Source organism: Cydia strobilella, chromosome 12 (assembly GCF_947568885.1).
Source record: "Cydia strobilella chromosome 12, ilCydStro3.1, whole genome shotgun sequence".
Taxonomy (NCBI): Eukaryota; Metazoa; Arthropoda; class Insecta; order Lepidoptera; family Tortricidae; genus Cydia; species Cydia strobilella.
The window spans coordinates 17766934-17793897 of NC_086052.1; the positions used below are offsets into that span (position 1 = coordinate 17766934).

Below are 26964 nucleotides of genomic sequence, written 5' to 3' on the forward strand. Positions count from 1 at the left end.
GTTGGTCAATTTGAGGAGTACAGCCTACAGCTTGCTCCTATTGCTCCTGTTACAGGAAACACCCGGTATATGGCATGACTAACTCTGGTTTTTGACCCACACATTTGAATTAATAGAAATGCAAAGACAAAAAAGGGTTTATGCCATTCACAGACCACCACCTAGGCGGTTTTCTGTGATGCCATTCTACAATAGATGGCATTGTTTAGATTATTACGCATTTCTATTAGTTCAGCTGGTTATTTGTTTATGTACAGTGTATTAAATATATTTATAACGGGTCACTCACGTATTTTAAGTCGAAAAACGCTCGACATGTTTCACTCCGTACCGAGGAGTGTCATCAGCAGCTTGCGTTGACGGTGACGGACCGGCGCAGACTGCGGGCCGCAGCCCGTTTAAAATACGTGAGTGACCTGTTATTAATATATTTAATATGTCTGTGTCTCAAGTTTTGTTATTAAAAATGTACAGTGTATTTTAGACCAATAATCCATATCAATATTATAAATGCGAAAGTCTGTCTGTCTGTGTGTTACCTCTTCACGCTTAAACCGCTGAACCGATTTAGTTGAAATTTGGTATACAGATAGTTTGAGTCCCGGGGAAGGACATAGGATACTTTTTATCCCAGAACTCACCCCTCAAGGGGGTGAAAAGGGGGGTGGAAATTTGTATGGGGAATCAATAACCGCTGAACCGATTTAGATGAAACTTGGTATGGGGATAGTTTGAGCTGTGGGAAAGGATATAGAATAACTTTTATCCCCGAAATCATCCCTTAAGGGTGTAAAAAATGGGGTGGAAATGTATAGTGTGGACCAATATGGGGGTGAAAAAGGGTGGATTAAAAAGACAGATTTGTTTAAGAATTAAGGTACCCAAATTACTAATTCCACGCAGACGAAGTCGCGGGCAAAAGCTAGTAGTGATATATTACTGAAAATACTACTATATTTGTCCTGAACCGTTCTATTAGGGTCCTAAAATTGTGTTGTAAATTTTAAATTATGATGCTTGTTTGAATGTTTGCTTGTAGGCTGAATAAATGCTTTTAGAGCTCAAATTACTTATGTAATTATTTATTATTCTGTTAGATCTTGTAGAGATCCTGCTTTTAAATGTTTTAGTATCATCGTTTATGCTCACTTTTTTTTTTTTTTTTTTTTTTTTCAAAAAAGTATAACACATTTTAAACTTATACTTTTCGTCTCGTATTTAACTGTTATTGTCCATTTTGATGTAGATAACTTTACTACTCAGTATTATCAGATGTAAGATGTCTGATTCGTCCTTATAAATATAATTATCTTCTACAAAGAACAGTGACACAAAAAAGTGGATGTTACACTGGTAATCTTCACACAAAGCCAGTACGGCTACCATGACTTGACACTTGACGTTTACTTTAGCGACTGGATAAACTCGATCGCACTTAGGGTTGCCATATGGAAGAATTAAATGTCCTGATAAAAATCCTGACATCACCCTAAAAATCCGGACATTTATTGTAACAGAGATTTGGCGTAGCTTGAACGACGCACCGGCGACGCGCTGCGTTCTGCGGTGTACTGTATCGTGAGGTCTTTCCTAAAAATCCGGACACTTGCCAAGTCCGGCCGCAATCCGGACAGAGGTTCAAAAATCCTGACATGTCCGGACAAATCCGGACGTATGGCAACCCTAATCGCACTGATGTTTTGGTGCGAACGAGTTAACGCAGTCGCTAGCGTACCTAATTGTCAAATGCCAACTTATGGTATAGTCTGCATCTTCTCAAATGACTTTTACGTCGCACGCGCCGTGGCACACGCCAACACACAATGGCCGACTGCTCGCACAAAAGAGACAATGGCTTTTGTTTAAACAGATTACCGTCTTAAGCGTAAAAATCATTTGAGAAGATGCAGACTATAGCCGCGCAGATGCAGATCAACTATGCAATATGTAATGGACTGAGAACTTTGCTAAAGTAAGATCATAAACACAATATTTATGCTCTCCAACTCAAAAGGATGTTACTGAAGAATAACTGGTTTATGGTCTTTGCATTTACGATATGTAATTAATTCTATAGTTTTATATTGACTGTATTTTCTACTGCATTTACTCTCGGAACATATCGGCTCGCACGAATTCTTCAAGTTTTAACATAACTTTATACTTATAAGGCAAGTGCACCTTTTCTAAAAATACAGGTCGAGGATAAGTTAGACTCAATCACTTATCCCAGATGGTAAAATTGCAAATTGTAGACGCCCTTAGGGAAAGTACCTCTACCCTAAGGGCGTTTCTGCCCCGTGTTTTCTCGGCGTTTCCATACAAAATTATACGTCCAGGTGGCGTGCCGATTTGTATGAAACCGCCAAGCGGCCGCTGCTAGTGTGTAAGAGCTCTAACCCGTTCTCATTTTTCTACAGTAGGTATACTTGCCCCCTGCCGGGCTAGCACATGATTGGAGCGAAAGTATCTCGCCGCGACATAAACTACCCGTCCCCCTTTAATTCATATAGTTAGTAAAAGACGGGTAGTCTATCTCGCGGCGAGATACTGTCGCGCCAATCATGTGCTCGGCCTACAGGGGTCCGTTTCTCAAAAGCTTGTAACTTGTAATACAAGCAGATGTCACTTTTTGACAGCTTTTGTTAGAAAGGGACTTCCACTTGTATTACAACTTACAAGCTTATTGAGAAACGGGCCCCTGGTTGTAATGTTTTTAACAACTGTCCATTATCTAAATGATAAACTTACTTTTGTATCTTCGTAAGCTATTGACCGAATTACTAAACATTTTGATTCAGAAATTATGTAAAGATGTAGAAAACTCTACTAGTAATAATTACTAAATACTAACTGAATGTCCCCTTGTACATTTGTATTGTATTGTATCTACATCCTTTTCACTCGTAAAGACTTGAAAGAGAAGGACTGATGGTGGTATAGTTTAAATTATCTGACGTAGATTCTAGTTTTAAGCAAGGTGGTTTAGTGTCAGTTGTTGTACAATGAATAATCCTTTACCATCGTATTTCCACGGAAACGTGCGATCGGGGGCCCATTTATCAAAAGCTTGTAGCTTGTAATACAAGTGGAAGTCCCTTTTTAACAGCTTTTGTTAGAAAGGGACTTCCACTTGTATTACAAGCTACAAGCTTTTGATAAACAGGGCACGGGTCTTGCTATTTCATTCAGTCTCGGTACAAAAAGTACTGAGGTTGACTGAAGTAGCATGACAAATACAAACGTTTCTGAGAAAATACGATGACAAAGGATTGTTCACTACATCTGTAACTTATGCTCTTTTCAAATAATTTCAACTATACACCGCAGAATGTGAAGGTAGATAGGTTAAAGGTACCTGGGGCTCGTTTCTCAAAAGCGTGTAGCTTGTAATACAAGTGGAATTTCCTTTCTAACAAAAGCTGTCAAAGTGACATCCTCTTGTATTACAAGTTACAAGCTTTTGAGAAACGGGCCCAAGTACTCGCAGATTTCGAAGTGCCATGTCTAGTGTATTTGGAAACGTATCACGTTTTAGATGTTAACTTTCATGTAATATTTAACTTATTCATGGCTATAATATTTATCACATACATTGCGTACGGTGACAGCTGTCATCTCCATTCAATTTATAACCTTAAAACGCAAAATTGTATTGAGATAGCAACTGTCACCGTACCCAAGCTATACGAAAAATACTATGTTCTTTCTTAACAATGCTGTAAGTTGACTGCTATAATAGTTATTGTACACTACATAGTACCTAATAGGGGGTATTACTGCAATGTTCTGCCACCAGAGTGCAGCAGTAGCCCGTTTAGTAAACCATAGAGTAACTTATACATACTGTACCTTTAACAGTTTTTTGACAAGTTTTCAGAGATAATAAAATATGACATTGATGCACCAAGGCGGTTTGTTTACAGAGGTACCTACCGGGAAACGCGAATCCGAAATTTCGCTATCTGCCTCTTTATCGCTTGAATACGCAAGTGACAGAGATGTTAGATAACGAAATTTCTATTTTCTTGTTTTGTGATCTATCACAAGATTGGTAGTGGTGCCCCTGCGCAGTTTCTTTATACCACGACGGTGGCAAACAAGCATACGGCCCGCCTGATGGTAAGCAGTCACCGTAGCCTATGGACGCCTGCAACACCAGAAATATTACATGCGCGTTGCCGATCCTTTAAAAACCTGTACACTCCTTCGCGTAATATTCCCTATTGGCAAAGATAGATATAACTCCGTAATAGATGGATACCGTCTAAGGAAAAAACGTGCCTCGAAAATCACGAAAATTTGATTCTCGTTCAGAGGGCGCTACTAGTTTTGGCCTACAGTCGTATAGATGGCGTTGACGGTTTCGTTTGTTATTTAACAATTTTAACGCATATCAGTGAAAGAACATGGGTCAAAATCATAAAAATAATTAATGCAAATAAAAAAGTCATTTATCTATATTTAAATACATTCTATCGTATTTTTATAAATCTTCATTTTTAGTTTTAAAGTGTGTCGATAGATGGCAGTGAATTTACTGGGGTTACAAAATTTACTATGACAGTACCGCTCTAGTATAAGTTACTCTATGCTATTGGCCACTCGCCTAACACATCAGAAAGAAACAAGCCAATTGAAGCCTTAGGTATTGTTAAGAGTGGCCAATTACTATATATAGCAGTCACCCTATTATGTATTTTAATATTTTTAATTACTTTACTACTCGTGTAGCACATCTTGTAACTATTTTTTTACCAAAGTTTCCATGGGCAAGTTACCACAATACATTTTTGGGTGTTTCACGAATTTAATAAATAACCCTGTATCGTACTTAGCTCAGGCATTTACCTCGTTTTAATTGTTGACTCCAGATGTGTATTTTTGGGTGACTATACTCACATAGTTATAGCTATATGTCTTAGGAATAGGTTCCCTATCGTGATATATATATTGCATATACTTATGCATCTTTGTATGATACTTCTATTAATATTTCGAATTTTGTTTCATTATGTAAACTTTATAAGAATATATGTGACGTTTTTAACCAAAAGGTACCACATTGTCGCTTGTTGATTTCTAATTGAAGCTATATGGAAATAGCGCCTTACTGACAAGCGACAATAAGTACCCTTTTGGTTGAAAATGGCACATATTATTATATTGCGTAATTTTATGCCTCAATAGTCTCACTGAGTGCAATACGATCACTTTTTCTAGAAGTGCATACAAAAATATAAAACTTTTGTTCGTATAATTCGTGATTATGTTAAAAATGTTTGTGCCTTTGTTTAATTTTAAGCTAATTGATGATTATTACGAAAGAAATTTGAAAAGCTCAAAATTTTTCTTAAAATTTTAAAATTTCGTTTTGTGAAAACCAAAGTAGGTACTTGTAATTTTATGGTCAGTGCCGGAATAAGACATTTCAGAACCTGGCACAGTCTATATCAAGGCTATCAGACATATCGGAGCGGCTGAAGTGCTTAAAAGTATGGTTTTCCATCACAGAGGGGTCCTTACGCAAATGGAGCATAGGAACCCTTTAGGCATATGTAACGCCCCTAATATCTGAACGTACCCTTAAGAGGCCGGTGTCGATTTTAGTCGCAAAAATGTAAAATTGATAGATTTAGTCGGTGAAATTGTACACCTTTTGATACCTAATTGAAATAACAAGTACTGGTTTCTATTAGCACGTCTTCTTATCTTACCTTTTATCAGATCAATTTTTTGAAAACTTTAGGTAAACGCGCGTAAAGCATTGATTTTGTCGCTCTTATTTGTAAATTTCGTAAAGTTTGGACTGCTAAACATGGTAATTTTGTATTACACATATCCTGTACTTGACGTTTATCAGACTACATTTTTATTATTATGACTTTGAAGTAGTGTAAATGAAAGTTAGATGAAATCAATTTTCTCCAGAAATTACTTCAAAACAAGTGACAATATCTCTGAAAATCGACTTAATTTCAACGTAATTTTGATACTTCAATAATCTGCAACATCTTCTGAAACTATTCTTATACATCAATTTGTATAATTTACCACCATAATTTTTTTATGAATTTTTAAAAACTGCCTCTTCTTTTCATATTTTACCGGTGACGCACGCTCGCGACCTCATTATTAAAAGGCAAGATCAGAAGACGTGCTAATAGAAACCAATACTTGTTATTTAGATATTACGTAACAAAAAGTGTATAATTTCAACGACTAAATCTATCAATTTTACTTTTTTGCACCAAAATCGACTACGGCCTCTTAACATCTTGAAAATAAAAGCTTTGTTTAGATATTTATGAAAACCTTGACCACTCCAATTGATGGCAACTATAATTTTTAGGGTTCCGTACCCAAAGGGTAAAAACGGGACCCTATTACTAAGACTCCGCTGTCCGTCTGTCTGTCACCAGGCTGTATCTCATGAACCATGATAGCTACAGTTGATATTTTCACAGATGACGTATTTCTGTTGCCGCTATAACAACAAATACTAAAAAGGGCGAGTCCGACTCGCACTTGTCCGGTTTTTTATTTTATACAGTGTATACTATCTCCGCGGGGACTTCCATCAGATTGATGATTTGTTCTTGAGATTTTGACGCCCCAAGCAAAGCAAGTGCTTTCCAAAAATAAAGTTGAAAACCCGATTCTTACAAATCTGGACTTTCTTGGGCTCATTCTTCTCAGAATCGTCAGCATTCCTACCTTTAAAAAAACGATGGCCTAATACGTCCTTTCCATTACGTCACGTTTTACTGGTTTTTTTTTACTTGTATGTGCTTGACGTTAGTGGATACTAAAATGTCCATACAAATTTAGTGGATTGATTCATTCTAGTGATTCTGAGTTGGAAGAACCCAAAAAGATCAGGGTCTGTGAGAATCAGCTTTTCTATATATTTTTTTGGGAAAACTCTAATGTGTGCTTATTGGTTAATCCGGCACTGTTAGTGGTAACGCTAGGAAGAGGCTTCCAGAGCAACTGGTGTGGCAACTGTAGAGGCTCGCCAGGCGGGCCCCGTGTAGACATGTTTATAAAATTACATTTATTATTATAAGTAACTCTTGTTTTATTTTTAAAACTAACCTTTAGGTAGCCGTTTCTCATGTCATTCGCACAACATTGGTACAAGACGGAGACCATGAGAGGGTCTGCCACATGGTCTCATTTGAAAGCTGATCCTTTGACCGCCAAAGACGTCAGGTGACGGCGGCTACAGCCTAATATCAGCCTTCGTACATTCTGATAAGATTCACAATGACATGCCGCACATGATAGGCGTAGCGTTCAATTCAAAGGGCTAACCTTTCGTATGCTTAGTAGCAGCTCCATATATATTCAACTTAAACATGAAGTTGGAAACCGCCGGACGGAATCCGTGGCTCCGGGCGCCCTGTACACTCTTGGCAGCGGTCCGTAATGAGTGAGCTATGAGCGGTCGGGCTGAGCCAAGGCCAGAAGGATCGCTGAAGATGGGAAGGCGTGGCGCGAGCTTGTAAAGGCCCTTTGCACCTCTGGGGTGCCATAGGACAACAACAACAACAATATAGATTTAAAATTTATTACTTATGTATACACATATGTAAATTAAGGGCCATTGCCAGTGCATGTTTGCACAATAAGGGCCGTGTCGCATAATTAAAACTAATATAACAAGCGTAATGCTTGTAATATTAGTTGTAGTTTATTATGCAACACAGCCCTGTTGTGCAATTTAGGTGCACACTTAACAAAATTGAATAAACATATCACATAAGACCATCTGCCACACTGGCAGCACAACTACTTGGTATCAATTGTCATAACATTACTTTCAGTAGTAGTAGTAAGAAATGTAAACAAAAAACAATTTTTACTACTTTATTTACCTTGAAGGTCAAAATTTCTTATCATAAATTATGCATTATAATTTTAAATCTGATATTACCTTTTTTGTTAATTAAAACAATTAAAACATAATTTGAGGTTATGCCTCGAATGTATAATGTTTACATTTTTGGTCATTTCTATTGAACACCATCTAAGCATCTTATTTTCACAATACACAACAGAACTGATGCTTCTGTGAGACACAGACAATACGAGAAATAACGGGTCACTCACGTATGAGTGTCCAACTTAAAATACATGAGTGACCCATTATTAATATATATTTGATAGAACTGTTGCTATTTATGAATGACAAGTGAACCTCATAGTTGCATTTCCTGCAGGCTTTACGACATGCTGTCAATAAGTGAGGCACGCATTGTGGAGGTGATAGCTGTAGGCTTGGCATCATTCAGTTTGAATACGCTCTCAATCACTGAGATCTCTGTTGACGTCGTGTCCATGCCGCAAAACGCGCACCAATCGTTTACCACCATCCCCGCTGCTACTACATCACTGCCTCGGTTTACTGTACCCGCAACTAACGGAACTTGTAGGAGAGATGAGAGCTCGTCCTGATCTTGTATCGTAGTTTTTGGGTGAACTAAGCCTCCGCGATTACTGAGCGCGGAGTATGAACCGACCAAAACGTTTCCGGCCACGGACTGCCGGAACACTTCCACGTTTAGTGTGTCTGCGAGAATTTCTTCTGTGTCGCGGTCCAGGTCGGGGTGCACGAGCGCTACATAGTCGTTGCACGCTATGACGTTCCCAAGCGCACTGAGGCGCTCCTCTACACGCTGCACCTTGACAGTGTCCGGCAGACTGTTGCGTATATGTTGCAACTCTGTGTCGGTGGTCGCCGCTGGCACCAGAAGTCCGTTCTTGTTGGCTACGGTCATGCGGCCGATGATGCGGCACCCCGCAATACTGACGTGAACCACGGGAATCGTTTCTGCGAGCTCGGCTTCGAACACGCTGTAGAAATTTTCTGAGCCTCCGATAGCAACGAGGCAATAAGAATTTGTCAATTTACTAAACACCCCCACTTCATTGTTATTCTCGAATTGTACACGGACCGCCATGATTGCTGTTCAGATGCGCGATTAACTTTTAATTTCAATTTATTTCACAATGATTTTATATCTTCACGTGGGGAGGGAAATGAAAAAAAACACTCGTTAAAGCGCACACGGCACACGTCACTTTGACAGTAGAATAGAATCCACAGATTATGCAAAAGCTACTAGTAAACTTGGGTACGTTCGAAAACAACTCAACTCAATATAGTCTGGCAAACCTAATAGTAAATAAGAAGAAAAAATTATACTCATCCCTTTTTATGATTCTAACAAATAAATTACAATTACAAATGGGTGCTACTACTGGCGCAAGAAAAAGACAGATATATGATTCTCTCGATCTAGGATTGAAATGACAGTCCCTGGCCAAACTGTATCTATAAAAATTGCAAAAGGTTTGAATAATAAAATGCTTTTTGAGCAAAAACAATTATATTATTTTGGATATTAATATCCATTATTCAAATATATTTTGATTTAATCCCATTATTTCAATTTTATTTTGTTTGCCAAACCAAGGGGTTACATGAAAAATTCAAAATATATCTGACATTGTCACAATAAACTGTCACCATTTGACGGCCACCATGCGTATTTCATAGCTACAAAAATGTTTTCAAAATCAATCAGCTACAAATGATCATAGCCAAGATGTAAAATGCGAAGATTTGCAACATTGGATTGTTTAGTGGACTCCAATGACATTACTACATTTTCTTACAACAATGTCCAAAGTTTGAGACAGGCACTGTTATCACATGTGACGTATCAGCCGCGGATCCAGCAGGCACTTCAACACACCAATTTTCATTTTCATAGAACTTGCAGTTACGGTAATATTTTAAGAGTAAGTTTTTACTCCTGGCAATTTTTATTGGTTTTTTCCCAAGAAAAGCGGCGCCTTATTTAAAGGGCTTCTGTACACCATGACCCAGTGTAGGCCAGTCCTAGGGACGCATTTATGCGTTAGAGGGAGCAAGTGATATTGCTATCTCATCCCTTAGACTGGCCTACGCTGGGCCATGGTGTACAGGAGCCATAAAAGTGGTCGTTTAACTTGTGCTGCAGGAATGTCATGTAGGCGAAGGGAGGACTCTGCTGATGTTTTGGCGTCCTGCGCATTCTGAAAGCGGTGTCACTGTAAGCATGTCTGCCTCAAGTTGTTCCTCGATAATTCCCGTAAGTACCAACAACACAATCTTAGCAGTAGATACTCTAGCAGGTTTAATAATGATGTCACTAAACTACTTTTCAGAACCCTCACGCTGATCGGGAGCTGCGTAGCTCAGCGCAGCAGACCGATATCACATGCCGTTACATTGCGGGCATGGGCACACCAGGTACTTTAATTAAGGGCTTATTACACTTATCCTGCCTTCGGGCCGTGGTCGACGTCGGACGTCGCGCCCGAGCAAGCAAAATGGTTTTCCGTTTCACGAAATATAAGAACATCGTTACCTAACAATATTTACTCACGAAATGACGTCGCGGCCGATCGTTCGCCGTCCGAACGCAAGATAAGTGTAATAACTATTACCCCTTAATATTGATGTATACCTAGGTATTAAAGTGTATTTTCCCTTATTTATTTATTTACTTATCAAATGTTACAATTTAAATACAATAACAAAACTTATAAACTATTATTAAAATTAACCTATAAACCTAAAAACAAATTAAAACTAACAAAAATAAATTAAACTACGAACTAAATGTATTAAGTGGTATTAAATGACTTGCAATAGCCCTAGATATTAGGAGTCAATCAAATCTGATGGACGACCGGAGAGAAGCTAGCACAATGGTTTAGAAATGTTTAGAGCATCAAACTGTCTATCTATGGCACTGTGTAAAGGTTTTGTTGTTGAATAACTTTAATTTTGTTTAACAGTGTCAGATACAGGTGAAGCCAGAGAGCGTATACGCGTGGTGGCGGACTCTTTGACGGCGCCCGGGGCGCTGTCGCCGCCCGGTGCGGCGCGCTCGCGTTCTATACTCGGTTCTGTTTGCGCTCTGCTGCTTGCTAAACAGGTAAAAAGTCAACGAGTCGAAATCTAGTAACCAGATCCCAATTCATTGCCGTATATCTACAATATTGACCCCCTCTCCCACGTGTAATGCGCAGTAACATTTTCCTATACCCCCCCGTCCCCCTTAACACCAAAGTGACCATTTTTACCTAAGTCACAATTATGTGCAGGAAAGTATAATCATAAAATCGAAAATATGAGCGAGCGTGTATGAGGAATGTTATAGCATGAAAGTGAAGGAAGCGAAAGATCATATGTCATATGTCAGGATCGTAGCAAGTGGAAATCCGTGGTCTCAGCCTACCCCTCCGGGAAATAGGCGTGGCATAGGTATTTAAGAATACAACATTTTACGAAAGGATATAGGCAATACTTAAGCTGTAGGTAACCTTTTAAAGTATATTTTTTACGAACTCATCACCTGAAGAACAACAAGTTTCCCATTTTTTATACAAAAAACTATCTGTAGGCTTCGCAGTCAGCGCCCAAAGAAGTGAGCAGCGTAGCAGGCAGCCTAGCTTCAGAGAATATCTGCCGCATCTGCTTCGGCGGGGCATCAGCGGAGCGCCTGGAGCGCCCGTGCGGCTGCCGCGGCACCATCGCCGCCGTGCACCGCTCCTGTCTCGAGCGCTGGCTGCTGCAGGCGGCCACCAGCTATTGCGAGCTCTGCCGGCACCATTACGTGGTCACCAGGAGTCACAAGTACAAATATATCAGCTTTTTTTAAGAACTTTTATAAAATGTAACTTAATTTAACTTTAGATCAGCACTAGGTAGGAAAGATATACGGTAAATATGCAATTAAACAGGGAATTTAATAAAACCATGGGCAGGCGGGATCATCAGGCATTGCTGTCTGTATATTTTTCGGTGATTTTCCTGTTTTACAGGACCTCCAGGTCAATCAAAAATCAATAATCGCATGCGATCGGTTGAATTCCTAGCTCCTACTTAGACAGGCCTCGCATCGCATGATCGCATGCCATTTTTTTTATACCACGTCGGTGGCAAACAATCATACGGCCTGCCTGATGGTAAGCAGTCACCGTAGCCTATGGACGTTTGCAACACCAGATATATTACATGCGCGTTGCCGACCCTTTAAAAACCTGTACTCTCCTTTTTTGAAAAACCCCTTACTTTAGCCCATCGGGAAAACCTCGGCAGCTAGGGAGCCGAAGTGTCCGCGTCCTTAAACCGCATAGTACGCGACCATTTAGGTTCTAGGGTGTGCGTATGAACACGCAGACGACGGCAAGCGGTGCGGTGATAGAAAGCAGCCGTTGGCATCATGTCAAACGATTTTTCAGAGCACAGCCCATTGTACAAGCGGTAGAACACATATAAGGAGGCAAGGTCTCTCCGTAGATTTAAAGGTTCAATACCGCTAATAATTTTATGCACCGTTTGGCATCTTAAAATAACGCGGTGTGCAGAGGCCCTTAACCACGCATATTGATTCAGATGGTCCTGGATGCGTTCTCTAATCGAATGGGCGCGATCGGGGCGAGGCCGGGCGCTGGCAGCCGACGCGTGGCGCGGGATCGCGCTCGGCGCCGCCAGCGTGCTCGGCACGGCGCGCGCGCTGCACGCGGCCGACCGCGCGCTGCAAGCGGGCGCGAGGGCCGGCGGCCCTGCTGCTCTGGCTGCCAACCTGTTCTCATCGCTACTCATCGGTATCATTGGTATTGGTAACGCCTATAAATTGAAATAGATGACACATACGAAAATAAATCGGCCAAGTGCGAGTCGGACTCGCGCACGAAGGGTTCCTACCATTACGCAAAAAACGGCAAAATAAATCACGTTTGTTACAACAAACCCCCTTAAATATTTATTTTATTCTGTTTTTAGTATTTGTTGTTATAGCGGCAACAGAAATACATCATCTGTGAAAATTTCAACTGTCTAGCTATCACGGTTCATGAGATACAGCCTGGTGACAGACGGACAGACAGACAGCGAAGTCTTTTAGTAATAGGGTCCCGTTTTTACCCTTTGGGTACGGAACCCTAAAAAGTGACCAACTGCATGTGGCTGGAATTAAATTAACGTTTTCAACATTTGCGGCTGACGCTATAATTGCTAGGCAAATCGGGTCACGGCGGTACCTGTCCCAATACCCGAACTCGTGCAATCTTTGCAAAGAAAAAAGGGCCATTTCGCGTCAGCCGCGATTGCTAAAGAAGCCGGTTCGATTTCAGCCAATTTCTCTCTCTTTTTCTCGTCACTTTTTCTTTCGTGTGACATCTATTTCGGTTTATAATTTTCAAAATAAGCATCACTCTAGGGAATGCAAACCGGTTTTTAATTGTATAGAAAAACCGGTTAATAACCGGTTATTATCCGAAATTTCATACAAATAAAAACCGGTTTGTATTCTCTACATCACTCAAAAATAACGTTAGTACAAGGTGTCCCGCCGTAACGTAAACTTTCCCGTTTTCTCGGTCACCAAATCCACGGTATTTCGAGCTCTATGTACCTACCCAGAAAATTTAGAACTAACGAGTTTTAGAACACGGCCTGTATACAACAACAACTGAACTAGCGTTTTTCATAGGCGCCCTAAACGGTCTCCTAACAACGTGGATCCTGCTCAAGATCCAGGAGCATCAGATGTCGTGGCAAACTTGGCGGGACAGCACGCTCCACGTGCGAGTGTTGCTGGCCGACGACGTGCCCGAGGACACGCCGACCGACGAAGACGAGAGGCTGCTCGCGCGCACCGACGATCCGCCGACGATTGACAGGAGCACGAATGTCGCTGATCCGTTTATGGTCTCCATGCCCTTTGCTTTGCCAGACTCCTGAACGTTTCTCTAAATATACAGTGTTATGATAACTTTTAAAAATAGTCCGACCCTAAATAGTGACGGGCAATATTTTTGGATTCTCGATATCGATGGATAAAAAATGGATAAAATATAGCGTAATAAAAAGTACCTAAACTTTTAATCAGCGGCTCGACTTTCTTGTACACTGGTACTTATACCTATGTAAATTTTTGAGTATGTGGCTAAAAAGACGAAATATATTTTAGGGCTTACATGGTGATTTAGAGGGGTGTAAACTGTTTTACTCAAATGTATACATACGTATAATTGCAGCAATTAGTCACAGTTAAAGCAAACGATATGTCAGCGAAATTTGTCTACTTCATAGTTTCTACGATCGCGTTTTGCGGCATTTTCTCATTGATAGTGCTAATCCGTCACTTCAGAATAAGATATGATGATGCATGCATAACTACAGAATAAAAATAATACAAACAATTTTGTTAATAATATTTTATTTCATATCAATATAAATTAACTTACAAATTATTATAATATAATATGATTGATTTGATAAAATCAGTAGGCGATTATTTAAGCCGCGATTATTAATGTCAAGTTGAAAATGAAAATGAATGAATACAAGTAGGTAGGTTAATGGATTGACGTTGAAATGAACGCCTGAGGGACGCGAGGATACTACTTCCTTATGTAGATAAATAAGTCAAAGCGATCCTTGCAATCAGGGGTCCAATTGCAAAGGTGAAAATCAAATGTATAAAAATCTACGGACTAACCTACGAAGTCGGTACTCATACCTGTTAGTCGAGCTTATAAGCTAATATAAAAATCACATACATCTTGAGATTACAATAAATAGGACTGTCGAGACGGCGCTGGAGATACGACGAGTTGGGCGGACTTAATAAACATTTGACAAACGTTAACACAAACAAACAATTCGATAACAACATACACTCTTTGGACTCTAAATATACACTTCGATTATACAAAAAAATATATACTTTTGTGACTTCAGCGTTCGACTACTTATATTTAACACAACGCTATATTTTTGGCCACAGATGCCATTTTTATCGATGGTACTCGCATCACTATTTCTATATTTCTTCACTTGCACATAGATATTCATAGGTATAGGGTACATAATCAAATTCAGAAATTGTGATTTGGGAAAGAATATAACTCAAGCGAAGAAATATTAGTTTTTTTTCTGTTATTAAACCACAGACAATTAAATCAATAGACGTGCCAAGAATTATATCTATTCTGTAATCCTCGAAACGTTACTCGCACGACTATTATCTGTGATCCTGATTTCGACTCTATTTCTATCTACTTAAGTGTGGCCAAAAACACAGCGTGCGTATGCGCCGGTCAGCGCTCATCCTTGAAGCGGCGGTGGATAGACTGCACGTACGTGAAGACGCACTTCCAGTCCGGCTTGCGCATGGCGACCATATCATCCACGTCCAGGAGCGGGTAGATGCCCGCCTTCTCACTGGTAACAGAAAAAGCATCGTTATTTACATGTCTTAATTGTCTTGTGTGTTTAGGAAGTCAGATGGCTTCGTCGTCAGTCGCTTTCGTAAAAACCTTTGGTAAAAACTAATGATTACGCCAATATTTGGATTAGTGTCCAAGCGGCCCCAGGCTGAGCCGTGGCAAAAAGCCGGGATATATAACACTAGGAAGATAATGGTGATGTCTAAATTAAGCCTAGAAGCCTTGGAAACGTTTTTAGACCCAGAACATGATTGTGTGATAATATAAGGAGTTGGACCGGTATTGCGGACGCTACCACTGGGCAGAGTGGCGAAACACAGAGAGGACTTTCGCATGGTGATCGTCGACATCTGTTAGGATATGGCACTCTGAAGAAGAAGAAGTGATTCGTAAAGATGCATGGTAGGTAGGCCGCATTTACTCGGATAATAGAAATTGAGGCAGAAAAATTCTAATGGATGCAGAGCCAAAACCTAGCCTAAGTTCTTTTTGTATTACAATATATCCCAAATTAAAATATTACAATTAAACATTAAAGACCAATGCTGTGTACCCTAGTGTAGAACGATCACGCGAGTTAATGTAAATAAGAAATCAAAACTGGCCTTCCCGGATTCGTCAGGTCGTAAAATTTAAATCAGTTTCAAGATTGATATTTACAAGTTATAAATGATACGCCTGCGGTCAAAAATAGACGTTTACGAGGCGGATGCGCTGCGTATGAGTGGGCGGACACGCGCGGTGGCTACACCCAAGACCACACGAAGTTGTTAGGCGATTTCTATATAAAATTGCACGTTTCAATTGGACTGGAGTGTAGAACGTGGTATATGTGTTGGCGGTCACATAAAGCCCTGAAATACTGCGCGTGTTGATGTGATGACTGGTTAAGTGGTCAGTGCTGACGATTGACGGACTGTCATTGAGTCATCGGTCAGTACTGTGTTGCGAAGATTTACTTGCGAATTGACCTGCCTCGTGCCTGTCGTATCTCATAGAATCTTATTTGTTGTTGTAGCACTATGTTGTGCTGTGTGAAAAGTTGTCGAAAGTTCTGTGAACGCTTTTGTTTGCAAAAGACTCTTACTAAGTACTTAGTTACATTCGCGCGAACGATCCGCTATTGGCGCGTTCCATTCGCCAGAACTGGGAGCACTTTGTAAACAAGATTTAACGATAATTTGAAGGCGAGCGTGAAGTTTTGACTACGTTTCTCCAGTGCAAGCTTGGACCAGACGCGTTCGCAATGGTGCCCCATCGGAGATGTGTTCTTTACATAAAGATAAACATAAAGAAGCTACTTACTCGGTGACTTTGAAGGCGAGTGTGAAGTTGTCACGACGTTTTTCTAGCATAAGCTTGGACCGGACGCTTGGTGCCCCATTGGAGATGTGTTCTTTACGTCAGACATGAGAGGATAAGTAAGCTACTTACTCGGCGACTTTGAAGGCGAGCGTGAAGTTATGGCGACGCTTTTCCGGCGTGAGCTTGGAGTAGTCGAACGCGTCGGGAAGGAAGTGGTGAACGAGCGCGCAGAACGCCAGCCCGTCCGCCCAGCTCGTCGAGAAGTTCTCCAGCTTCACATTCTGCGCAAAACATGGGTTTATTCCCATTTGTCCCCGCCCCACGTAAACGCTGGCCTACTTTACTACTAGATGGGTTGATTCATATGAATGCACCTATTCTCATCTGTTCCTGGCGGGACAAATGGAAATATACGACAACATGGCGATTGTAGCCTAAAAGCCTTTTTCGACCGAGTGGTTGTTTATATTGGGGCAATTTTTAGTTTATTTTCAGGCATAGAATGTTCATATTTTTGTCGATAACGTGTTTAACACTAGATAGGGCTCTTGGGTAAGAGATTTTCTTTTAGTAACAAACGAATGTTGAATAGATCAGTAACTGTTGGCGGATGTTCTAAATCACACTATGGTATTGATAGATAAACGGCTGCTTATTTAAAAAATAATCTATTGTCTCGTGATTATTAATTTTCAGTCTTATTTTATACCATAGGTATAACAGACGTCTTCAAAGACCTAACAAAACTGAAAATATGTACCTACTTAACTATATTGACATTGAGATAAACCTATTTCAAGACAAAAAACACAAAACACCATGCACTGTTTACACAGCAACAGTACTTACACTCTTTGGGCTCATGCTTTTAACTCTACGACATGACATAACTAAAAGTATCACCCGGACAACACTATTTCATCCTAACGTCGATTCTAATATAACATTTTGTTATGTTTTTAAACTGGTTTTGATACAACCCTGATGGTCGTCTTGATGATTGGCGCGCATTTAATGCACGGCTTTGCATGAGCGAATTGAGCGATCATTAGGCAGTGGGGGGACACACCTCCTTTCGGGTTTTCTCGGCTCCGTTCGGCTCAGCATTGCCGCGAGCAATTATTAGGGTTGACACAATGCGACGCCGACGTCCCTTTGCGTGCACGACCACAGATAAAATAATGACTTGAATTTTGACAACCCTAAATAGCAGAAAGGGATAGTGCCATACATTAGAAAGGGAGATTAGTCTCTGAATCGCTGTCAAACTTTGGTTTTGTAGGAAGTGTCCTTTCTGTACGGTAGTACTATTATTTATTCTGTGCTTCAGGGTCGTATCAAAATAAGATCAAAGCCATAACAAGTTGTTAAATCTGAATCTGGATGTTAGGCCTTCAGTCATACTACAGTCGATATGTAACAGTAAAAATTAATGATACGCAACGAAAGATTAATTAAAAAATATTTCCACACTCATTTAATCAGTCTCAGGCTGTTAATTTCATTTCATTAGGTATTTGAGAAAACCTAACTCTTTATTAAAATATCGGTCACATGAATATTTTAATTGGTGCTAGTTTGTTACTAGGTTAAAACGCTCGGAAGTAGTAAGTCCCTACGGATGAATGGATAATATATATACAATTAAGTAAATACCGTGATACATGGATAAAATAAGAAAATACTATTAGCCTTATAAAGCGACGGAAAGCTTGTTTTTAGGGTTGCCACTTGCCTATTTTATCGAAAAAAAAAATATAGTTTTAAAATGTCAGTGTATCACCAAAAATGTATGCGCTGCATCATCATCATTAAATCTAACCATCGGCGGACCTTATATATTTGTAATAGGGTTTAACAGTTGTCAGATAATGATGTGTTGATGGTACACACGATCCCACAAAAGCAGGAGCAGCTGGAGAACCCGCTCTTGCAGGATTGTGGGTGATTTCAGGCATTATTTGCAAGGTTTCGCAAGCCATTTCCTTCAGTAGAAAAGGCGGCTAATTTGAAAAATGTAGGCGCGATGGGTCTGTCTTTCGGACCAAGAAAAGATTGCAACGATTTTGATAGCATACGCAGTGCAAGTGTTATTTAATACGTCATGATTTCATAGAAGGTTGACGTTTAAAATAACGAACTGCGTGTGCTATTAAAAATCGTTGCAGACTTATCTTGGTCTAACTCTACAAAATTTTAATTTCGCACCTTTTTCTAAAAATACAAAAAAATACAAATACAAATGTTTAATTCATAGAATATGGTACAAAGATGGTCAAATTACAATAAGTGCCAATGACAAACTCGGTTTGCCAGAATACATGTTCCTACAGAAATTTTTGCTTATTTCGACAACTGGCAACCCCAAGTGTGAGTGCGTGCGAGTTATCGCGTGCGCGGGACATGCTCTAGCTACCGGCGACTCCTGACCCCCCACCCCTCACTCTGCGACTCCTGACCCTCCACCCCCCTCTCTGCATATCACCGACTAGACCGGTATGAAGATTGGTTCAACGTCGCAAAACTACATAATGATATTGTCAGATCATGTTGACAAACTTGCTGTTTTGAATGGTACGTTACAGACGTAGCGTCTCGTTCGTAATGCCAGGACAAATATTTTAAAAATACGGAATAAAATCCAGATTTTGTAAATTTGGTCAGTTTTCTTATTTAAAAAATAATTATTTTTAGCTTTCCCTTGAGTACTTAAAGCTCTTAATTTATTTTTTGCCTTAGTGATTGTGCTAGTGATTTATATGGAGTGCAGTTGTTTTAAATTTTCTGTATTGTAATTTGCACCAGTACAGTGAGCTACGAAATTGCATGGAGAAATTATGAATGTATTCATTGATAAAGTCACCATGCACTTTTACGGCTAATGGTGGTTTCTAAGTGCGAGTACTGCGAGTGAAACAAATTGTGTTTTTTCTACAAGTATTTGTGATAAAATGTGTACTAAAGTGTTCTAAATTGAAGGTGAAATGCTTATCTAAATATCTATTTAGACTATATTTACGTGTTTACGTTACAGCTATATACATTGGCTTGTGTAAAAGTGGGGGGTCCTCCTAAACAATCAGAGCGCTAATAATCCCCAGTTGCGAAGAACCGGCGTGTACCTCGTAGTCCCGAGTCTTGTCACGACACCACTGCAGCAACCGTTCTTTAATAGTGAGAGCGCTGGCTTGTAGCGCGGGGTCGGTGAACTTGAAGAAGGGCTGCGACGGAGAGCCCGGGCTCTGCGGTGACTTGGGCGAGCTACAACGGACGCAACGTTAGTCTGGAGCCCTTTGGTGACGTTATTTACACGACGCGTGTACGTTATGATGGACTAACTAATGGTTTGGTTAAGTACAGTTGATATGCGTATGATTGTCCCGATTATTGTTTGATGAAAACAAGATAAACATGTTTCTTTCTATCTCTGCTTTCTGTGTCGAAATTATAACCTATAAAATAATTATTTATGAGGTTATAATTTAGTTAGACATGCTATAGAAAGAAACTAATGCTTTAATTTGTTTAAATCACCCAACATACTAGACTATAATACGCCTTCAGAGCAGACAAAGGCAAAATATGATTTATGTAATTGTAACCTTCGTTTGCTTATGTTATTTTGTCAACTGTACAAGTGTTAAATAATCCGTGTGCACTCAGCTTTAGCGAGTGATTATAAACATTATAATGAAGCTACTATAACGCGTTATAAATGCATATCATTAATTCAATATTTACGTGTACCTATTCCTTATCCGTATCCACAGATATGGTTGCTAAAAAATAAATAAAATATAGTTTTGTTAAGCCAAACTACATACTATAAATAATACATGAAATATACTTTAATATCTACGATAAGATCAAGTGTTTTAGGCGCCTATTGGGGCAGTTGTAGCCAATTAGAAGGGGATTTCTAACGTGAGGGGGTTAAGAGTGGGAGTGATGCTTACTTGGGACTGGTAGTAGAGTTCTGCTTCTCAAGCTGTCGGAACTTGGCGAACGGCGACACGGGCTTGGGAGCCGGCCGCGTCATGCTCTCGATCACTGAAACACCAGAACGGACAGATTATAGTCATGCAGCACACCAAAGTGCAAAAAGCCAGGTTGGGATGTGAGTGATGTCGGCGCTGCCACCGGCAAGTGTGTAAAGACCAAGAAGTCATGAATGTTGTTGCTGCGATTGCTTATAATTCATTTGTAAACGCTTGTCTTCTAACCAGCGTATAAGTCTGTTGAAAATGTATATGCTTACTTAGTTGGCCGGATCGCCATGTGACGTGTCACACACACAATTCTACAGTACAAAGGTATGTAACAGACCTTTAGAAGTTTTGGTGGTGGTGCTACTGCTAACGGTTTTCTCTGAAGAGTTCCTCCGCACGCTCGATGTCACAGTCGTTACTTCCTCTTCCTCTGCAAACGGAAAACAACATTAGAGTCTAGTTAAAAAATGGCTCGGCTAAATCTAAGGGCATCTCCAACACAATAACAGCCAAAACAATACGATACTTAAGCTATTAGTCAAATTAACACGGTTATTGGAAACGGTGAAATGGCATCGGTCGACATGTTACGGATTTTGCGAGTATGTATATGTACATCGACGGTCACGGTGCGGGGGCATGCGGGGAGCGACACAAGCGACAGGCAGCCCACACACACACGACTCACGCGCGTCTCGCTTCTCCCGCCTAGTCTAGTGGAATGTGTGGCTACGCCAGCGCCGACACCAGGTCTTCGAATGCGTCGTCGGCGTTGCTCTCATCCAGGAATTGCAGCTCCGTCACGCTGGGCAAGGTGCGGCTGCGACCCAGCCCGTAGCTCTGGCTCTGTCGCGCGCGGACTTTCGCGCGCGCGCCCACGGCCGTCGAGCTCGCTTGCCCGGAGAAGTACGCCTCCACCGTTCGCTTCTTGTCGGGCAGGGCGTCGGGCTGGATGCCGCCTTCGAACATCTTGGGCACGGCGAGCAGGTGCATGGATTTAGCGCGAGCGACCACGCGGCGTGGTGACGCGGGGCTGCGGCGTTCGGCGATATGCTGCCACGAGCCCGAGCGACTGAGTTGGCTGAGGCCCGGACTCGAGTCGCGGCTCGCGGCGGACTCGCTCGAGAACTCGCGCGGGCTCGGGGAGAGGGGCGACTTGATGACGGGCGGGCGGGGCGAGGGGGCGAGCGAGGACTGGGGCTGTACAGGGGCCGGCCGTACCTGCGCGCGGCTGTCCCGCCGCGGGTGGCGCGGGATCTTGTCGAGGGAGTTCTTGAGGCTGTCGGCGGCGCTGGCGTGCGGCGCGTGCCCGCGCAGGTCGTGGCGCGTGCGCGCACCGGCGGTCACGGTGGCGGTCTGCCCGACCGGGCCACGCATCACGCGAGTCACTACGCTGCTGTGCTCTGTGGTTTCTTCATCGAGCCCGTGCCCGTTTGTGTAAGCGACGTCGCCGTTGTGGGTGCCGTTCTGCTGGCTGTGTGTGTATGGACTTCTCGGTTTCTGCGCGTAGGGGCTATGCCGGGGCGCAGCGGGCGCGGGAGCGGGCTCATGGGCCTCGTTAAGCACGACATCAGGCAAGTAGTCTACTTTATGTGCCCGCGCCTTTTCTATATCCGGCGTCTGCTGGAGCGGCACGAACGTTGAAACTACATTAGCGGGCGTGAAGTCGGTCACGGTATATGGAGGCGGTTGTATCTGGGTTTTGGATTGCGGCTTGTAGTGCCCATTGCTCATCGATTCCCTAAGCTTCTTCTCGCGGATCTGTTTCTCGTAAAACTCTATCTGCAATTTTTGAGCGTCCACCTTAGGCACATAGTTGTCCTCGTACGGGCGGTTGTCGAGGCGATGGACCAGACCCGGAGCGGCCAGGTCGTTCTGGCTCGGGATAGCTTTGACCGGGTAGTTCTGTGTAGGCGGGGGCGCGTAAGTCGGCGGTGTGGGCGGGTTGAAGGCGTAGGGCCTATCTCTCTGAGGGGACATTTGAGTCGCGCGAGGAGAGGGGTTTTCAAATTTATTGGCAGCGAGACTGAGCACTCTGCGCGGTTTGTTATCGACTGCCTGGACCCAGGGCGCGGTGGGCGCGGGCGGGCTCGGCGCCTGCTTGGGGCTATAGGGTGTAGTGTCGCTTGTAGGAGACAGGACTGGTGCCTGGATGGCCGACGGTGGAACCCATACAAGGGCCGGTGCCGACACCGGAGATGTGATCTTTTTAGGAGGTTTGAACGCGGACATTGGGGCGTGTGAGAACTGATTGACGGGAATCGGTTTGGCGACGAATGGTTTGGCGATAGGTTTCGTTGGGGATTGCGGTATGGGTGGGTGATGCACGGGCTTAGGCGGCGGGGGTTGGTGGTGCGGAGGAGGAGGCTGGTGGTGCGGTGGTATGGGTTGGTAGTTTATAGGCGGGACGTGGTGGTTTGTGGGTGTAGACTGGTGGTGCAGGGGCGGGGCGTAGTGAGACTGTTTTGGTGGTGCCTGCGGGAGAAGCGGATGTGAGTGTGGGACTTGCGGGGAGATATCTCTACGTTCAGCCGCCCAGGGTACACGGGGTCTATCCGAGTTAAAGTCACCAAACACCTTCCTGGGTCTGACTTGAGAGGATGGAACCTCCTCCGTCGTCTGCCAGAAACGCTTGGCAGAGGACGAGCTGGAAGACCTGCTGCGGTCCTCACGATTCTCGAAGGTGTTTTTAATGTTACCGAACCTATTGCTCCAATTTACATGCCCATTTTCATTCTCTTCGTTCTTTTTCATGAAAGCCAAGAATTTCCTGTCATTATCTGTTTGTGGGCGGAACTCGGGTACGGCTGGCCCGCGTCGCGGCACGTCGTCATCCGTGTCGCTATCGATTCGATATCCACCGAGTGGTTTACCGATGTCTATGGTATTGGCACGCTTCATACGCAGCTTCTTATTGCTGCTGAACCTGTTCAGAGGTTTAGAAAAGTCGTCAGCAGGCGGCGGTGCTGCAAAGTTGTACGTTGGAGGAAGAGGTTTGTAGAGAGGAGCACGGTATGCTCGTTCTTCCGGCTGAGGACGCGCCTGCACGGTTGGTGCGGCTATTGGTTGCGGCTGCCTCGTCGGAACACGACGGATGGGCGGCGGTGCTTCTCGTTCTATTTGTGCGTTGAACTTATTGGCTATTCTAGCTATTCCGCTCTTAGTGTTGGACAGAGGTCGTGGCGGAGGAGGAGCGGCGACAGGAGCAGGCAAGGGTGCGGCCGCTGGCGCTGCTTGGACTGGTTTCGGCGCGTCAGCGATAGAGTGACGGTGGAATTCCGGTTTACGTGGACCAGAACTTCGGCGTTCAACTACCAGTTCGTCATGACTAACGGGTCCAGATGCGCGGCGTTCGACTACGGGTGCGGGCTCGAAGCTCACCGAGTGCGCGATAGGTGCTCGCTTCTGCTGCGCCGGCACCGCTTCATGGAAACTCACTTCTTCATCGACGCTCTGTCGCCGCTCGGGAGTCGAGGTATCTACGCTAGGCACGGAGGCCGTTGACGCGGTGCTGGAAGGCAAAGCAGACGTGGTCGGTTCGGGCGCGAGCGCCAGCTGATCTCTATCTACCATTCGGCGCGCTTCTTCGAGTTCCTCATGGGTAACGCCGACGGTGTGTCTGGCGGCGCGTGATCGGCGTCGATGGCGTTTTTTGCAGCCATCGAGGCGGTCAGCGGCGTCGAGGGCTTCTTCTAGACGTTCAGTGAGATTAAGGAGTGCGCGTGCTTGGGGGTGCGCCGCGGGCGGAGCTAGGGCTGCCCGCAGGCGGCCTAGGGAGCGGCGTACGTCGGCGACGACGTCAGCGCTGGCCGCGCCGAGCCCGGCGAGCAGGCGCTCACCGCCGCCACCGAGGAGGCCCTGCAGCAACGGGAGTAGAAGAGACTCACCGCGCGCTTCGGAGTCCGTCGGCGCCTCGCTGGCCGCCGCCAGCGCTTCCGTCACGGCGCTCGCGCATGCTACAATGTAATGGAATTAAAAATAGAATAATGTATTTTGTACGTCTAGCAAAACTGACTGTGCATTCGCTCAGAATGTTATCCATTTGGGGTCTAGGTTTCCAAGTGTTTTGAGCACATCGTATTGACACGGCCTGCTCTACTAGTCTTTCTGTGTATCGATTTAAATGTAAGCTTTATTGTAATGTAATAGGAGGTCAACATGTGCAAAGGTAAAATATGGAGCCGTGAGTCTCCAAACGTGTGTAGTCTAAAGAACTTCCAAGTCAAAAAACTTGATAAAATTGAAATCAAACCTCATTTAGACAAAAACAAGCAGTAAAGTGTTAGAATGGAAGAGCTCACCTTCCTGCTCGGCCATGAGTGTGCGTATGCGCGCGCGCAGGCGTCGCCGCTGCTCGTAGTCGGTGCACTCTTCCAACTGCAACATACATGGAACCTTATTGGCTATGTGCAGAGCACAAGGTGCAATGATCGTGCTTGGCGAGAAAAAAAAAGAACTTTGTGAGCTTCATAATTCTGGTAATAGAAGGATTTTTAGGTATTGTATTTATTTTTAACATCCATACTAATATTATAAATGCGAAAGTCTGCCTGTCTGTCTGTGTGTTCCCTCTTCACGCTTAAAACGCTGAATCGATTTAGATGAAATTTGGCATAGAGATAGGTTGAGTCCCTGAGAAGGACATAGGATAGTTTTTATTCCGAAAATCATCCCTTAAGAAAGTAAAAAGCGGGGTGGAATTGAGATAATTAATGAAGTGCCTGCTAATTTGTGTGCATAATATGCTCAAATTGAATTATTGCTATGAAAATTTTTCCAGGCGCTACTTTAACTGCTGTGCAGACGAAGTCGCGGGCAAAAGCTAGTTTCTCATAATTGTATAGTGGTGTGGCTATTGAAATTACATTATATTAGCAGTACCTATGAGTAAGATGGCTCTCAATCTGTATACTGACCAATGTTGATTTTAAACCTATGTTGTAATCGTAATCATATGTCTAGACTAGACTATTAAAGACTATATTAATACCTCTATTGAGCTGGGTGTCAAACATGAAGACCTATCATTTTACATTTGGCTTGTTTGATGACCACATGACAACTTGATATTTTTTAGGGTTCAGTACCCAAAGGGTAAAAACGGGACCCTATAACTAAGACTCCGCTGTCCGTCTGTCCGTCACCAGGATGTATCTCTTGCTTCTGTTGCCGCTAAATACAACAACAAATACTAAAAAGTACGGAACCCTCGGTGGGCGAGTCCGACTCGCACTTATTGTTATTTTTATTCCGGTTTTTTATTATTTTGCAATGCAATTTCAGTTGCACGTAAATGTCTGTTTATTCTTAAATCGTAAACTGACGGACAAACAACATAATAAATCATAATTCAAATATAGATACTTAATTTTATTTGCCTCACGTTCAGGCGCACGTTATCACTTAGAGCGTGTTACATACATATTTACTTACTGTCGTTCAATACTATACAGGGTGATTTCGGGGTCGTGTAGCAAGAAAACAAGACATCATACAGAATTCACAGATGAGCCTAATGATGTTGTTAATAATGATAATAATTTTTCAGATGATAAGTAAAAAAAAACATTTTTGCATAAAGATAAAGAAAGTTTATTAGGCATATACAATGCGCTTATGAACGTCAAATAAAGCTACGCCGGCTCTAACCCTACACCTCTGCCCCGAGAAGATTTAAATCCCCCCTCAATTGGAGGAGGGTATCCCAATATAGGACCAGCAACAAACTCGGCGGGACACCCTACTCAATGTGACGTCTTGTCGCTTTCCATACGGCATATGTCAAGTCATAGGGTGACCATGATTACTTAGTATAAGATCAATTTTACTTGAAAAATAAGAAAAAATAAACGAATTATCTTTTATTAAAATACTGCCATACGATAATATGGATCATTTACAGTCAGAGAAAGTGGTTTTGAACCACGACTTGGAATTTACCCTGTATAAATAGTAAATAACTAAAGTAATATTGTATAACCACATTCAATACCTACCTAGTTATACCTATAGAAACATAAAATACCTACCTGTAAGAACGTTACTACAAAGTACAAACCTATGACTATGACTATGACTGACCAATATAGGAAATACATTGTGACCGTGTACAATACGGTCTTCAGTTATGCTCAGTTTTACCAATAAAATTATTAAGAGGAAACATTCGTGGTAATTTTTCTTTCTCGTTCTGTTCCCAAAATTTCGTTACGATTGCTTAAGTTTTGGAGGAGGAAAATGACGAGAACGAAACCTCGAGTTCTGAGATTTTTACGGAGGGTTTTTCGCCTAAGACACTAAATAAATTATCGCACTAATTTTAGGAGTCGACCTCGTCAGCGCGACGGAGATATTTACCTAAAATTCTCAAATC

The 26964-nt window shown here is 42.5% G+C and overlaps 3 protein-coding genes across 11 annotated transcripts in view; 1 reads left to right on the top strand and 2 right to left on the bottom strand.

The window, feature by feature from the left end:
* Positions 1–7557: 7557 nt before the first annotated feature.
* Positions 7558–9081, bottom strand: LOC134746280 (eukaryotic translation initiation factor 6). The gene has a single exon (XM_063680630.1). The coding sequence runs from the start codon at positions 8964–8966 to the stop codon at positions 8229–8231; it is 738 nt and encodes a 245-aa protein (XP_063536700.1). The 5' UTR covers positions 8967–9081; the 3' UTR covers positions 7558–8228.
* A 431-nt stretch (positions 9082–9512) lies between these two features.
* On the top strand, positions 9513–14268 carry LOC134746306 (E3 ubiquitin-protein ligase MARCHF2-like). Of its 4 annotated transcripts, none has more exons than XM_063680687.1 (7): positions 9514–9810; positions 10032–10142; positions 10219–10303; positions 10855–10994; positions 11463–11695; positions 12458–12678; positions 13557–14268. In XM_063680687.1, exons 1-7 carry the CDS (start codon positions 9622–9624, stop codon positions 13805–13807), a joined length of 1230 nt encoding a protein of 409 aa, XP_063536757.1. In that variant the 5' UTR covers positions 9514–9621; the 3' UTR covers positions 13808–14268. The 4 variants fall into 4 exon arrangements, with proteins under 4 accessions (XP_063536759.1, XP_063536757.1, XP_063536758.1 ...); XM_063680688.1 differs by having other exon boundaries at positions 9515–9723; XM_063680690.1 differs by having other exon boundaries at positions 9669–9796.
* LOC134746285 (mucin-2-like) overlaps positions 14269–26964 on the bottom strand; it is a 114883-nt gene continuing 102187 nt past the window's right edge. For 2 of the 6 annotated variants that reach the window (XM_063680641.1, XM_063680639.1), the window contains 7 exons: positions 24893–24968; positions 24479–24547; positions 20929–21021; positions 20559–20652; positions 19725–19863; positions 16732–16883; positions 14269–15292 (listed from right to left, as the gene is read on the bottom strand). In XM_063680641.1, the coding sequence (XP_063536711.1) occupies positions 15169–15292; positions 16732–16883; positions 19725–19863; positions 20559–20652; positions 20929–21021; positions 24479–24547; positions 24893–24968 (747 nt within the window). In that variant the 3' untranslated portion in view covers positions 14269–15168. Of the gene's footprint in view, positions 15293–16731; positions 16884–19724; positions 19864–20349; positions 20382–20558; positions 20653–20928; positions 21022–24478; positions 24548–24892; positions 24969–26964 lie in introns of those variants that run through there. The other 4 variants (XM_063680640.1, XM_063680643.1, XM_063680642.1 and 1 more) reach the window with 4 other exon arrangements.

Coding starts and splice junctions, on each gene's coding strand:
- LOC134746280 (XM_063680630.1), bottom strand. CDS start 8,966: ATGGCGGTCCGTGTACAATTCGAGAATAACAATGAAGTGGGGGTGTTT.
- LOC134746306 (XM_063680687.1), top strand. CDS start 9,622: ATGCGAAGATTTGCAACATTGGATTGTTTAGTGGACTCCAATGACATT. Junction 10,143..10,218: donor GTTGTTCCTCGATAATTCCC/GTAAGTACCAAC, acceptor ACTACTTTTCAG/AACCCTCACGCTGATCGGGA. Junction 10,304..10,854: donor TGCGGGCATGGGCACACCAG/GTACTTTAATTA, acceptor TTTGTTTAACAG/TGTCAGATACAGGTGAAGCC.